Raw genomic sequence first — 13,716 nt, 5'->3', positions numbered from 1 at the left:
TGTCATGACACCAAAATACCTGTCGCTTATCAGCGTTTTAAATCTATTATTCTGTTATAGATGTTCCCTAACAGTGCGTGATGGGCAGTACTGACTGTGGGTTATATTTTTATTTTGTATCCAGAGGGCCTGGAGGAGCCTGTGAAGGTTTTTGAGATGGAAAATGGGATCTATGAGTGTAATTATTACCCCATCATAAGAGGAAAATACACCGTCACCATCACCTGGGGAGGACACAGCATCCCACGCAGGTGAGATGTGGACTTGATGTCCATATTCTCTGATTATGTCACAGAAGAACTAAACAGCAAACTGAGAGAAGCAGATCCAGATCAGTTTTATGTTAGTGGTGCCATGTAACTACAGAACATTAGGTGACCCAGGATAGAATCCTGAGGCACTCCACTGGTTTCACACAAAGCACAGTCACATATTAGGTTAGACTTATTTAACAATGTGATGGTCCATCATCAGTGATGTACTCTGTGCAAATACTGAAGAATAGTTCTAAATAGCTCTGAATGCTGGTAAATATGGTAATTATACCTAATAAACACACTTTTACACATTTATTACGTAGTGTTTGTGTGTGTGTGTTTTCAGTCCCTTTGAGGTTCAGGTGAGTGAGGAGGCAGGACCTCAGAAGGTGAGGGCGTGGGGTCCAGGTCTAGAGACCGGTATGGTGGGGAAGAGTGCTGACTTTGTGGTGGAGGCCATCGGCACCGAGGTGGGAACACTTGGTACGTCACAACATCTCACCTGCTGCTTTCTGGGGGTGGGGCTTAAAGATGGCACCTGGTGGTCACAAACTTTTTTTCCAGAGAAACAAAGTGTCTTAGCAACAATTGGTCAGATTTCCAGCAAATTTACTGTGAAGATTTGGAGCCCAGACACCTGTGTTATTAACAGTACCAGATAAGTGCTGACATTAATACACTTTTTCTTATATCTGCTTGCAACTACTTCATCAAGTGTGAGGATCCTGATTTTAAGAGGATTAAATGATCAAGTGTTAAATGAAGTGTGCATCACGGATTGTCTGCAGGTTTCTCCATCGAGGGTCCTTCTCAGGCGAAGATCGAGTGTGATGATAAAGGCGATGGGTCATGTGATGTTCGTTACTGGCCAACTGAACCGGGCGACTATGCCGTGCACGTCATATGTGACGATGAGGACATCAAGGACAGTCCCTTCATGGCTCACATCCTCCCTACTGCCAATGATGTCTTCCCAGAAAACGTGAGACCAAGACTTTGAAACACTTCACAGATGATTCATCCTTCGACATGACATGTTGATTGTTGTCCCCTGCTCAGGTGAAATGTTACGGTCCAGGTCTGGAGCCCCTGGGCTGCATCGTCAACAAGCCTGCTGATTTCACCATCGATACCCACGGAGCCGGCAGAGGCGAGTTGAAGCTCTATGCTCAGGTGAGAACTCGTTGCTTTAGAAGTACTGATACCACACTGTAAAAATACAAGACGAAAGTCCGAGTGAAATGTGTGTTTGTTCTTTCAGGACGCCGAGGGTTTCCCCATCGACATACAGATCACAGATAACGGAGACAGCACCTTCCTCTGTGTTTACATTCCAACTAAGCCCATCAAACACACCATCATCATCACCTGGGGCGACGTCAACGTTCCCAACAGCCCCTTCAGGGTAACACAACAACACACACTACACGGAGCAGGTCCAGTGTACACTTTAGGCACAGATACAGACATGACAGGAAGTGAAGTGAAGTACAACAGTGATACCCGTGACGACACGTGCATCTGGTGGCTTCTTAACACGGTGAATGTGTTGTGAACCAGGTGACAATTGGGGAAGGCAGCCATCCAGAGAACGTGAAGGTTTACGGTCCAGGCGTGGAGAAGATGGGACTGAAGGCCAACGAGCCAACGTACTTCACTGTGGACTGCAGCGAGGCCGGACAGGGTGAGACTTAAATCTTTCAAACTGCTCTAGAAGTGGCCAAAGCGAGACGTGAGTGAGGCTTATCATCTCCGCTGTTACCTGCAGGTGACGTCAGCATTGGGATCAAGTGTGCTCCAGGTGTGGTGGGCCCTGCAGAGGCCGACATCGACTTCGACATCATCAAGAACGACAATGACACGTTTACGGTGAAGTACATGCCTCCAGGTGCCGGTCAGTACACCATCATGGTGCTGTTTGCTGACCAGGTGAGAGCACACACAGGTGAGCTACTTCTGGAAATGTTTCCTGGTATAAAAGGCATTAAACAAAACTCTCATTTTTAATGTTGGAACAGGAAATTCCCATCAGCCCCTTCAGAATAAAAGTGGATCCTTCCCACGATGCAGCTAAAGTCCGAGCAGAAGGACCTGGGCTCAATAAGACAGGTGACGCTGCAAACGTTTGACCGTCTCAGCATGTGTGCTCTCCATAGTGGTGTCTGTTCTGCTCTGTTAATTAACGCACACTAACATCGATGAGTAATTCATGTCATTATTTAGTTCAAACTCATGCTACACAAATCTGATTAAAGATCATTTAATTGTTTGAGTTTGTGAAAAACATCCAAAATTCATGATGTCTTTGTGACGTCTCAGATTTTTGAAGTTTGGATCAAAATGTCTGTTGTTTTCACTATTCACGTTTTTGCTCTTACATTCAGTAAACACAAGATTGCAGTTTGAGTGTTTTAACTTTTCAGAGATGAAATGTTTTGATCTTAATCAGTAAGTGCTGGTTTATTATGATGGGGTGAATGATAAACCATTTTTGTTTATCCTATCTTTATTAAGTTTATCCTATTTTTTATACTCTGCACTTTTCTCTTTTCTTGGTCGGGAATACTGCATGTGCAATGTCTGTAAAAACAAGAATTTCCCTCCAGGGATAAATAAAGGAATTCTGATCTGATTCTCATTCTGAGACAACAAACTTCGAAGAAAATGATTCAAATGCAGCAGGACAAAATAAAAAATTAAAGAATGATGATAAAGTTTGAATCCTCCTCACTTCTTGTCTGAACAGTGATGTAATCAGGAATAATTAACTTATTCTTTTCAAACTCTCTGCAGGCGTTGAAGTGGGAAAACCGACTCACTTCACCATCTACACGAAGGGAGCCGGCAAAGCCCAGCCCGAGGTCCACTTCGGTGGAGTAGCTAAAGGTGAAGCTGTCAGAGACTTTGAAATCATCGACAACCACAACTACTCGTACACCGTCCGCTACACCGCTGTGCAGCAGGTCAGCTTTACAGCATTTTGAACTTGTGGACTGACTGATAAACTGGTGCTAACTGTGGCTTTTGTGTCCATCAGGGGAACATGTCCATCACGGTGTGTCATGGAGGAGACCCTATACCTAAAAGTCCATTTCATATTAGTGTGGCCCCCCCATTGGACCTCAACAAGGTCAAAGTTCAGGGTCTGAACAGCAGTGAGTACATCTGAGCCTGCTCAGGATGATCAGTTTGTAAAGCCAGTTCACCTTCTCACAACATTAAGTCTTTTCTTCAGAAGATGCTTCTCTGAACTGAAATCCAAAGGAAAGTTGTGTTCCAAGGCTTGATTTAATGACACAAAAAGACTTTTTCGAGGAAACTTTAAATCCTACAATGTGTTGGTTTTAAAACGATGAGTAAATACTGAGCAAGCATCCAGCCTGTGTGTTTGTTTGTGTTTCCAATCAAAGAGGTGGATGTTGGGAAGGACGAGGAGTTCACGGTCAGTACTCAGGATGCTGGAGGTCAGGGCAAATTGGATATCAAGATCACTTCGCCATCACGTCGACCAATCCCCTGCAAGCTGGAGTCAGGCACAGTCAATGAAATGCACACGGTGAAGTACATTCCCCCGGAGGAAGGAGGGTACAGAGTGGACATCAGCTACGACGGAAACCCTGTGCCAGGAAGTCCGTTCTCTGTGGAGGGCATCATGCCCCCCGACCCCTCTAAAGTGAGTCCTTCCATCCAAACTCTGTCTGATTTTAGACTGTGTGCAAACTCTTTCCAACAAACTTTGTGAACTGGTCCTTGAGTCTTATCTCTTCTCTGCTTCTTCACCTACCAGGTTCGAGCCTACGGCCCAGGTCTTCAGGGTGGTGTTGTAGGTAAACCGGCCCCTTTTGCCATTGACACAAAGGGAGCTGGTACTGGTGGTCTGGGCCTGACAGTAGAGGGACCCTGTGAGGCCAAGATTGAATGTCAGGACAATGGTGACGGATCCTGCTCCGTGTCCTACCTGCCCACCGAGGCTGGCGAGTATGCCATCAACATCCTGTTTGCAGACCAGCACATTCCCGGGTCCCCTTTCAAGGCTGTGGTCCAGTCTGTGTTTGACCCCAGCAAAGTGACAGCCAGCGGTCCTGGCCTGGAGCGAGGGAAGGTCAACGAGGATGGATCCTTCACAGTGGACTGCTCTAAAGCCGGAGAGGCGGAGCTCACCATCGAGATCATCTCAGACTCTGGAGCTAAAGCTGAAGTTCATGTCCAGAACAACAGCGACGGGACTTATTCCATCACCTACATCCCGCAGTTCCACGGCATGTACACCATCACCATCAAATATGGAGGGCACACAGTGCCCAAGTTCCCCGCTCGGCTACAGGTGGACCCAGCTGTCGACACCAGTGGGGTGAAGGTCTACGGACCAGGAGTGGAGCCCAGAGGTGAAAGTATTTTGCTACAAGTTGATTGGGTTGTGGTTTATACAATTTTATCCAGTCTAATATTTTAGATATTTGTAACACAACAGTCCCTAAAACTACCATTAATTAATCTGTAATTTACTGCTGAAAAAGCCTGAAAACTCTAAATCCTGATGTTTGCTTTGGGAGCCAGAGGTTCTTTATTATGTACATTCATTTCAAACCCCTTGAATAATAAAGTAAATAGAATGATAGGTAGGAGTACACGACTTTCACATAGATCAAGTTCCTTTTTTAAAAAAAATTACCTTAATTATTTTAACTTATCTTGAACCCTGTTATTGAAACCCAACAGTACAGGGTGGATTTGGTACAGCCTGGTTCAGAGCCATCCTCTTTCACTACAGTTTCCAATCTCTGCTGTTCTGAGGTCTGTTTTTATGGTGAAGGGATTTTCTTAGTCATCTTTCAGCGGTTTATTTACTGGCCTCCTGGGCTTCTTAATTACAGTATAACAGTTAATAAACTCACGGGAGTACAAGAGCAGCTTTGAGTCTAGATAAACTTTTTCCCTCATCAAACTAAATTAGCCAAACATCTTAAACACACAAATGTTTAAAATGCTGAATAAGAACCTAAAATTACAATTAAAATCTAAAAATATCCTTTCCAAAACCTAACAGAACTTGAGGGACACACCAGCAGTCTGTTTTTTTTTTCTTAGAGACTGCATTACTGAGACAGAACCATTTTAATATGCTAAAACTGATGTCAAAAAGTCAGATTCTGGTTAGTTTTGACCAAGCAGTAGAAGTCGCTGTGTTCTGATATTCAGAAGAAGACATCACTCTTTTGTACTGAGGTATCATTGTTGCCCAGGATCTTCTCTTTCAGTGTTTTCATGTTTGTTTCCTCTCTTCAGGCGTCTTGAGGGAAGTGACCACCCATTTCACTGTGGACGCTCGGGCTCACTGCAAGAGTGGCGCCAGCCATATCAAAGCCTGCATCTCCAACCCATCAGGTGCCAACACAGACGCCTACATCACCGACAAAGGTGACGGGACCTACAGAGTGGAGTACACCCCATACGAGGATGGTGAGACTTTTAATCTATGTATTAATGAGTGTCCTTTGAAGCAGAAGGACTTTCGATGCATTTCCGCAAACTGAGTGAATCTCAGTGCAGGCAGGAGGCTGTGCTGCAGTTTTATGGAAGCTTTTCCACAGTTGCACATTACAGTGTTGAAATGCCTTGTGGCTTCTGTTTCCCCTCTACCTCAGTAAAAGGAAAGAGGCAAGTGAGACATTTATGGCTTTACCCATTAAACTTGTTTCTGCAGAATCATTTCATCATGTTTTCACTCTTGTGGTATTCTGAAAGATCCTTTCAGGCAGAATCCTGATGTAAACAGAAGTGTAGCCCCTCGATGAAAATTCAAAACAAAAAACATGATATGCTAAGTTGCTAATGGTAGGTTAGCAGTATGCTGAGCTTAGCATGCTAACACGCAGAATAAATGCTCATAGGCCTGTGCTTCCTTGAGGTAAATTACTATGTAAATGATGATATTTCTTTTAAGTAAACACTGCCCTTTTTATATATTTGTATATGCTGCTAAATGCAGTTGATTGCTACAATGACAATAAGGCACCCCGAAATCTGTACAGTAGAAAACTTAAGTTAAAATGAATGAATTTCGTCTGGCCTTGAGCTGCTCAGTGCGAGGAAAGTCAAAAACATTGAGAGGTGGCTTGGACGAGTGGCTGGTATTAATAGCTGGAGTCTGTCTGCTCACAGCAGATGGTTTTCCACTGATAGCAATGTGTGACATGCTGCAGCCCTTTGCATTATGGGACAGAAATACTCTCCCTTGTGGAGGCTTCGGTCAGACTGGGTTTTTAATAAAAGGTGATTCTCTCGGACTCTCCTTTGTCGCTCTTAAACACATATACATTTGTTTCTATGATTGTAGCTTCTGGTTTGCTCACTCAAAACCCTGCACTGACTAGAAACATGACGATAAAGAAAATAAGCCAATGTTCTTGCTAGTGTAAAGTTAATCTGAGCAAGGGACAACACCAACAGCCTCTGAGCTGCCTCTGTTTACCACCCTCAGCTGACACATACCAAATGTATGAGATCATACATGATACATTATCTCTAGTAGTGCAAAAGATTTGGCCAGCTAACATGCTGAATTCTGAAGTAACTTGATGCTCTGTCTGTCTGCAGGTTTGCATCTGATTGAAGTGTTGTTTGATGAGGTCTCCGTGCCTAAGAGTCCATTCAGGGTGTCGGTGACCGAGGGTTGTGATCCTAGTCGAGTACGAGCCTATGGTCCAGGCCTGGAGGAAGGACTGGTCAACAAACCAAACCGTTTTACTGTTGAGACCAGGTGATTCTGTTATATTTCCTCAGATAGCATGCTTGGATTTCATCTTGGAACAGTTAAACAAATCTGAATGTTTCAGACTGAGTGGCCTTTGATTCAGCCCATCCAAACCTCCTTCTTATTGCCCCTCTGCTCCATCCCTTCTTCAGAGGGGCTGGCACTGGAGGTCTTGGTCTGGCCATCGAGGGTCCATCTGAGGCAAAGATGTCATGTAAGGACAACAAAGATGGCAGTTGCAGTGTGGAATACATCCCCTTCACTCCTGGAGAGTACGATGTTAACATCACCTTTGGAGGCCTTCCTATCCCAGGTGATGCATCTCTTTCATCCATCTTGTTATTATCATCCAGGGCTCTCTGGTTCTGTAGGGTTGAGTTTGTTTTAGATTTTATAGATTCTGTATGTATTTCAGGTGGAACAATAATTTTCGGCCTCTTCTGTCTTGTGTTGCAGGGAGCCCATTTCGGGTTCCAGTGCGAGAACTGGTTGACCCGAGCAAAGTAAGGTGTTCAGGTCCCGGCTTAGGAAGTGGAGTCAGAGCCCATGTCCCTCAGACCTTCGCTGTAGACAGCAGCAAGGCTGGGGTGGCCCCCTTAGAGGTCCAGCTGTATGGGCCCACAGGTAAGACGGACACAACTCTGATTTGTCCTCATATAACTGAGCTCCTTTCCAGGACTAATCCCAGCTAAAGGTGAAGAATGAGTTTCTCCTAATAATGTTGTTTTTCCAAAATCTGTCTGGATGGACATTAGCGTTTTTAGCCGAGCCGCTAGTCTCGCTAGCAGCTGATGTTGATTGTTGTAACAGATAGTACAGTCAGCAAAAAAACTGCGTGATCTTAACTTGGTTGAAATCACCAAAGTGTTTGTATGCAGTCAGAATGTAATCCATACTTTAGAAATAATTTGACCTAAGAAAAACTTCACTCGAGTAATTCTAAACTAATATTCACCCTGACTCTGCGTATGCTCAGTCCTAGTTCAGAACCAGAAGAAGTGGACAGTCTTAACATGTGAAACTCAAACTTGCTCTAACAATGGATAGAATTTATGTCGAAGCTTTGGTTGTTCCTCAGGTGTGGCCGAGCCAATTAGCATCACCGACAATGGGGACGGTACTCACACAGTCAACTACACTCCTGCCAATGACGGCCCATACACTGTGTGTGTGAAGTACGCTGACCAGGAGGTCCCTCGCAGGTCAGTACTGAAGATGGTCGACCATACAGAAGACACGATCTTTTACTGGTTTGGCTTTTAGCTTTCAAACTTTCTCCTCTCAGTCCTTTTAAGATCAAAACATTACCGGCTCATGATGCCAGTAAAGTTCGAGCCAGTGGTCCAGGTCTGAATGCATCCGGAGTGCCAGCCAGTCTGCCAGTTGAGTTCACTATTGATGCCAGAGATGCCGGAGAGGGACTGCTCACTGTTCAGATACTGGTGAGTGACTGATTCCTGTCGTTATGCTGTCACAGGTCTGTGACATGAGACTGTAAAAGTCTACACAACACCTAAGTCTTCACTTGGTGGAAAGCTGTGTGCCAAATTTGGCAGCACTGACGGAAGGAACTTGAGAGTCCCAGAGTAAGCTATTAAATTAGCTGTGTGTCCCCGTCCAGTTTCTATATTCATTATATGTATACAGTATACTCTGCTGGAGTAGAACCTGCTCCACAAGAGTCTGAGTGTGCTGCAGTCATCTACCAAAGATGAACTGAACAGATACGTTCCCTTGAAATGACGGCTTTAGTTTATCTTTTGGTTAACAATGGAGCTCGTAAGCTTCATGTAAATTGATAACAAGCCTTCTAGCTAGACAGACATTTTGGCAGACTAGCACCACTATGCTACTTACTGTTAGCTCAGCAGCCCCAGCAGATCGCCAGCTGGTCCCACAAGTTGTCACTACGTCACCCCAGCTTCAGCTGTTGTGCACCACCATTAACGCTGCTACACAGGTCTTGTCGGATGCTGCTGAATAACCTTTTATGGAGTGGAAACAGGTTGCAATCATGCAGGCTTCAGATTCATCAAGTCAGGACTGAATGTGAGTTGCTATAAGACACACAATCGCATCTCTGTTACGTGTCTTATAGCAAGTCACAGCTTTGACCCGGACCACTCTGTTGATCTTTGTCTTTGATTTAAACTGTCCATGTGACTTCCTGTTCCGCCGTGCTGGGCTTGTTGCTGTTGCTGCAGGGTCCAGATGGGTGCAGGCGCGAGGCCTCTGTGTTTGTGGAGGACTGGGGCAGGAGGGTGTGGGAGACACATATAGTAAAGAAAACCATCCCCTTCAGTATTCATAAAAGGGGCTGTGTAAGGCCTGCACTCTTTCCTCTGTCACCTCCTTCCCTCGTCTCATGTCTCCCCCTCAACCCCTCTGTCCCCTCCTCCCTCCTCGTTCACTTTAAAGAGGCAGTATGAAGACACATACGAAAGTGTGTGTGTGTGTGTGTGTATACTTGATAGTTAAAGTGTTCAGTGGGTCAGCTGAACATGAGAGTTTTGTCTGTAGGCAGCTCTAGTTCAACATATTAAGAAGAAAAACAGTTTCAGTATTTCATAAAAAATAAAGAAATATTGATTCAGTTTTTACTGAGCTTTTCTTTCAACAAACAAATCACTAAATGTGTCTCTGGCTCCTGAACGGCACTGCTGGAAACTAACCAAATACATTTAGTTTTGCAGTACTTGTGTACTTGTTTACTTGGGTGCTTCCATTTAATGCTGCTTTACACTTCTATTTTGATGGTAATATTTTTGAACTTAAACATTTCAAATGCAGAACCTTTACCTGTGTCAGAGTATTTTGTGAGTATCAGATGATAAGCGTCATTAAATAAACAATCTGGTAGCAAAAGGATGACCCCCACCCCCAACCCCCACCCTGTGTTCATGTGAACTGACCTCCATTCGCTTTGTCTAATGATCTAACACACAGATGTGGTGTTCAGTTCTCCACTAACCAGAGTGCTTCGTAAACCTGCCTCCATCCACACATCCATCCATCCTCTGCTGCATTTAGTAGAGTTAGATCCTGTGTGACGTGGAACTGCAGTCAGTACATGTGAGTACTGTGAACACCACTGGTCTCAAACCATCAGAAGCCACTGAGGGGTTTAATTTCTGTCTGCTAGACCTGATCTTTGTGTATAGTGGTGGAGGCAGTCTGAAGGGCGTCAAAAAGGGCACCAGTTGCACATGATGGGGAAAGTACTGCACTGGTACTGTAGGAGACCACTGATGGCCGGTACTTTCGCACAGTGCTGTATCTTCAACATGTGTACTCTCCACTGACTTCCTGTCCATTTGTCTCCAGGATCCAGAGGGAAAACCCAAGAAGGCGAACATCCGGGACAACAGAGACGGGACGTACACGGTGTCCTACGTACCGGACATGACAGGACGTTACACCATCACCATCAAATATGGAGGAGATGAGATCCCCTATTCACCGTACCGAATCCATGCCCTGCCCACTGGAGACGCCAGCAAGTGTCTGGTCACAGGTAAGGCTCTGCCCATCACTGATATGACAACCAATCAAATTTCATCACTTGGATGTGTCATTCATCCTCTTGTCGTTCTCCTACAGTGTCAATCGGAGGACATGGACTGGGTGAGTAATCCTCATACTCCACTGATGGAAGCTTTTCATGAGCTCTGTGGTTTCACTGATAAAACTGGATTTTTACCTTTCCTTTTGCTGAGAGGTTGAAAGATAAAAGTTATATTTGCTGGAAATCAAATTTTAATTGTCCATGCCAATACATCTGTTACTAAAGTATATATCAGTATAATATCAAACTATTGTTTCCTGGAAAGAACTACAGTATATACCTGCTATGTTAGCATCATCTGAAGTCTTAATTTGTCCAGAGGCAAATACTCAGAATGAATGAATGAATAAATTTAGGACCTTGTTGAGGCCGTTTGTATTTCAACCATACTGATTTGTCATCTATCCTGTCAGGATCAGGTATCGGCCCCACCATCCAGATCGGAGAGGAGACGGTCATCACTGTGGATGCAAAAGCTGCAGGGAAAGGTAAAGTCACCTGTAAGGTGTCGACTCCTGATGGAGCGGAGCTGGATGTGGATGTGGTGGAGAATGCTGACGGGACGTTTGATATTTACTACACGGCTCCGGAGCCCGGGAAATACGTTATCACCATCCGTTTTGGAGGAGAAAACATCCCCAACAGCCCCTTCCACGTGGTGGTGAGTAACGGCACTGCAGGGTGGTGGGAGTGGGGGTCGCTTTGGTTTGTTGGGACAGTCAGAGGCTCCTGAGCAGAAGGTCTGTTGTATTAAAGGACAATTTCACCTCAGTCAACAATAGTAGAAACACTCTGAAGTGACCAAAGGCTAGCAGCAAACTACAAGAAGAGGAGTTTTTCTATGTCATAAAGTAAAGGAACAACTTTTCAGTTCATGACCTCTCAAACTAATCTCAGTCTCAGTATTACCTCAAGATGACGCTAGCATAGAAAACTAAAATGCTAACATGTTAATAACTAACCTGAGATTAAAGTCAGTGTAGATGTGTCCTAAAACACATCCTGTCAGACATGAACACTGAGACACTGAAACACTGTGTCTGTGCATGGGGCTGTGTGTGTGTGTGTGTGTGTGTGTGTGTTCCTTAAAGGTTGTACCTTGTTCCCTGTTAGGCAAGTGAAACCATCCCAATAATAGAGGAGCCATGTGACAAGCTTCAGTTACAGCAGCCCTTCACTCCCTATGTGGGCTTCTCTCCTCACTGGGTATACAGTGTTGTTACGTACCTTCATCCAAACTATCCTCTCTCAGTCTGTTGTGTCACTGCAGCTGCTCCACAGTCAATACCAGCCCAGATTCACTTATAGATTTTGTATTGGCTCAGCATGGTGTCGCATGTTCAATCTGCTGGTTTCATAGAGACTCATTTCTGTCTACTAACAGATTCCATTTATTTTGTTTTTTTTATTGATGTACTTATTCATTATTTTGTTTCATTATTTGCATTTGATTTTTTTATTTTATTTTATTTAATGTGATTGTCGTTGATAGAAAGGATGTCTTGTACTGCTGGTTTTCAGCCAGTCCAAATCTTAGCACACCAGGTCCTGATGCTCTCTCGGCCTCTCTGCCATCCTGCTGTACTTCCTCCTATTCCTCCTCCTCCTCCTCCTCTCTTTGGATGATATCCCAGAGTTTCCAGTATGGTGACACTAATACCCCTCCCCCTGGCTCTGGTTTAGGCCACTGATGATCCCGTCAGTCCCGTGGACGGGATGGAGCAGATACTCCGCCCTTTCAGTCTGGTCATTCCCTTCACTGTGCAGAAAGGAGAGATCACAGGTGAGAGCTGCTCCGCTTACATGTTGATCTTTCTGATGAACAGGTGAGACTTCAGTTTGATCATCTCTGGGAAACTTTTCTTTTTGTAGAATATCAGTCTCTGCTCCGAATTTTATGTTTGCTTAAATGTGAAAACAGCTGCAGAGACAGCATACATGTCATCATCTTTATTCATACTGATGAATATCTTTAAACAGCTGTTCTGTACAAGCAGGACTGCACAACAGCAGACCCAAATCTCCTGTCCTATTTCTCACGAAGAGATACTTTGTTGGTGGTAACTTGAAGCTTTGATCATGTTTTCCATTTTAGCTCAGAAGCGAAAAAAGTCTCTTCAAACTGAATTCAAATAATTACAAACATTTCCAGTTTTTGCAACGTGCATGCAATGGAAAAGGGCAGATTCTTAAGATTATGAAAATGTTCCTCCAGACCGAAAATGCCTCATGTCTCTGAATACTGTCTGACTTCCTGTATGTGGTTCTAATCTCCGAGGCTGTTGGTTCATACTGATTTCATTTCATTAGTTTTTATCAATTGTGGGGTCTGTTTGTGTTGGGGATTATTTTCAGTGGTGGATGAATCTGCATTTGGTGCTCTGGTGAGTATTTGAGGCAGCAGGATGGTGTATGTGGAATTAAGTGAGAATAAAGTACTTATTTTTGGAATGATGAGATAACAGCTGTTGTTCTTATGTTTTGTCCTCCAGGTGAAGTGCGAATGCCGTCGGGTCGAACTGCCTGTCCTCATATCACCGACAACAAGGACGGCACTGTCACTGTGAAATACTCCCCTACAGAGCGAGGCCTGCACGAGATGGACATCAAATATGATGGGAACCATATCCCGGGTAACACCACAGCATGTATTGACTTCATGTGGTTTGTGCTTTTCAGGCTTGGCTGCAGTGTCCAGGATTAATTCAGTCAGAGGTGCAGTCTAGTTCTGAACCCTGTTTTCTCTTTTACAGGAAGTCCACTCCAGTTCTATGTTGACGCCATCAACAGTGGTCACGTGACAGCGTATGGCCCTGGTCTGAGTCATGGCATGGTGAACAGACCAGCTGCCTTCACTATCGTCACTAAAGATGCTGGAGAAGGTAACATAGTATAGATTACCTATTTGTAAGTTATTACAGCTCTAATTCACCTCATTTCCACTGAGTAAAGCTTTATTTAGTGTTACCAAAACATATTCATATGTAAGCATGAGAGCCAGGTCTTTATTTTAAACAGGCTTCTATTATTGTTTCTGATTTTCTTCTTTTTCTTCTTTGTCTTATCAATTCAGTTTCAGTTCAATTCAGTTTATTTATATAGCACCAGTTCAGAACCAAAGTTATCTCATGACACTTTCC

At 44.2% G+C, this 13,716-nt stretch overlaps 1 protein-coding gene across 8 annotated transcripts in view; it reads left to right on the top strand.

The window, feature by feature from the left end:
* The window catches only part of flncb (filamin C, gamma b (actin binding protein 280)), a 37,898-nt gene that overhangs the window by 15,795 nt on the left and 8,387 nt on the right, over positions 1 to 13,716 (top strand). For 4 of the 8 annotated variants that reach the window (XM_046379188.1, XM_046379183.1, XM_046379185.1 and 1 more), the window contains 25 exons: positions 125 to 251; positions 604 to 740; positions 1,046 to 1,239; positions 1,317 to 1,430; positions 1,519 to 1,662; positions 1,818 to 1,941; positions 2,026 to 2,186; positions 2,276 to 2,366; positions 3,051 to 3,220; positions 3,295 to 3,412; positions 3,668 to 3,930; positions 4,045 to 4,642; positions 5,544 to 5,717; positions 6,855 to 7,017; positions 7,164 to 7,324; positions 7,468 to 7,635; positions 8,090 to 8,213; positions 8,297 to 8,453; positions 10,336 to 10,525; positions 10,612 to 10,635; positions 10,990 to 11,237; positions 11,690 to 11,782; positions 12,260 to 12,359; positions 13,069 to 13,209; positions 13,330 to 13,458. In XM_046379188.1, coding sequence (XP_046235144.1) covers positions 125 to 251; positions 604 to 740; positions 1,046 to 1,239; positions 1,317 to 1,430; positions 1,519 to 1,662; positions 1,818 to 1,941; positions 2,026 to 2,186; positions 2,276 to 2,366; positions 3,051 to 3,220; positions 3,295 to 3,412; positions 3,668 to 3,930; positions 4,045 to 4,642; positions 5,544 to 5,717; positions 6,855 to 7,017; positions 7,164 to 7,324; positions 7,468 to 7,635; positions 8,090 to 8,213; positions 8,297 to 8,453; positions 10,336 to 10,525; positions 10,612 to 10,635; positions 10,990 to 11,237; positions 11,690 to 11,782; positions 12,260 to 12,359; positions 13,069 to 13,209; positions 13,330 to 13,458 — 4,113 coding nt within the window. The remainder of the gene's footprint in view (positions 1 to 124; positions 252 to 603; positions 741 to 1,045; positions 1,240 to 1,316; positions 1,431 to 1,518; positions 1,663 to 1,817; positions 1,942 to 2,025; positions 2,187 to 2,275; positions 2,367 to 3,050; positions 3,221 to 3,294; positions 3,413 to 3,667; positions 3,931 to 4,044; positions 4,643 to 5,543; positions 5,718 to 6,854; positions 7,018 to 7,163; positions 7,325 to 7,467; positions 7,636 to 8,089; positions 8,214 to 8,296; positions 8,454 to 10,335; positions 10,526 to 10,611; positions 10,636 to 10,989; positions 11,238 to 11,689; positions 11,783 to 12,259; positions 12,360 to 13,068; positions 13,210 to 13,329; positions 13,459 to 13,716) is intronic. The other 4 variants (XM_046379189.1, XM_046379184.1, XM_046379186.1 and 1 more) reach the window with 1 other exon arrangement.

The sequence above is a fragment of the Scatophagus argus genome, chromosome 22 (assembly GCF_020382885.2).
Source record: "Scatophagus argus isolate fScaArg1 chromosome 22, fScaArg1.pri, whole genome shotgun sequence".
In the NCBI taxonomy this organism is placed as follows: Eukaryota; Metazoa; Chordata; class Actinopteri; family Scatophagidae; genus Scatophagus; species Scatophagus argus.
The sequence above is the reverse complement of the archived record's forward strand: the minus strand, read 5'-3'. Positions and strand labels throughout refer to the sequence as shown.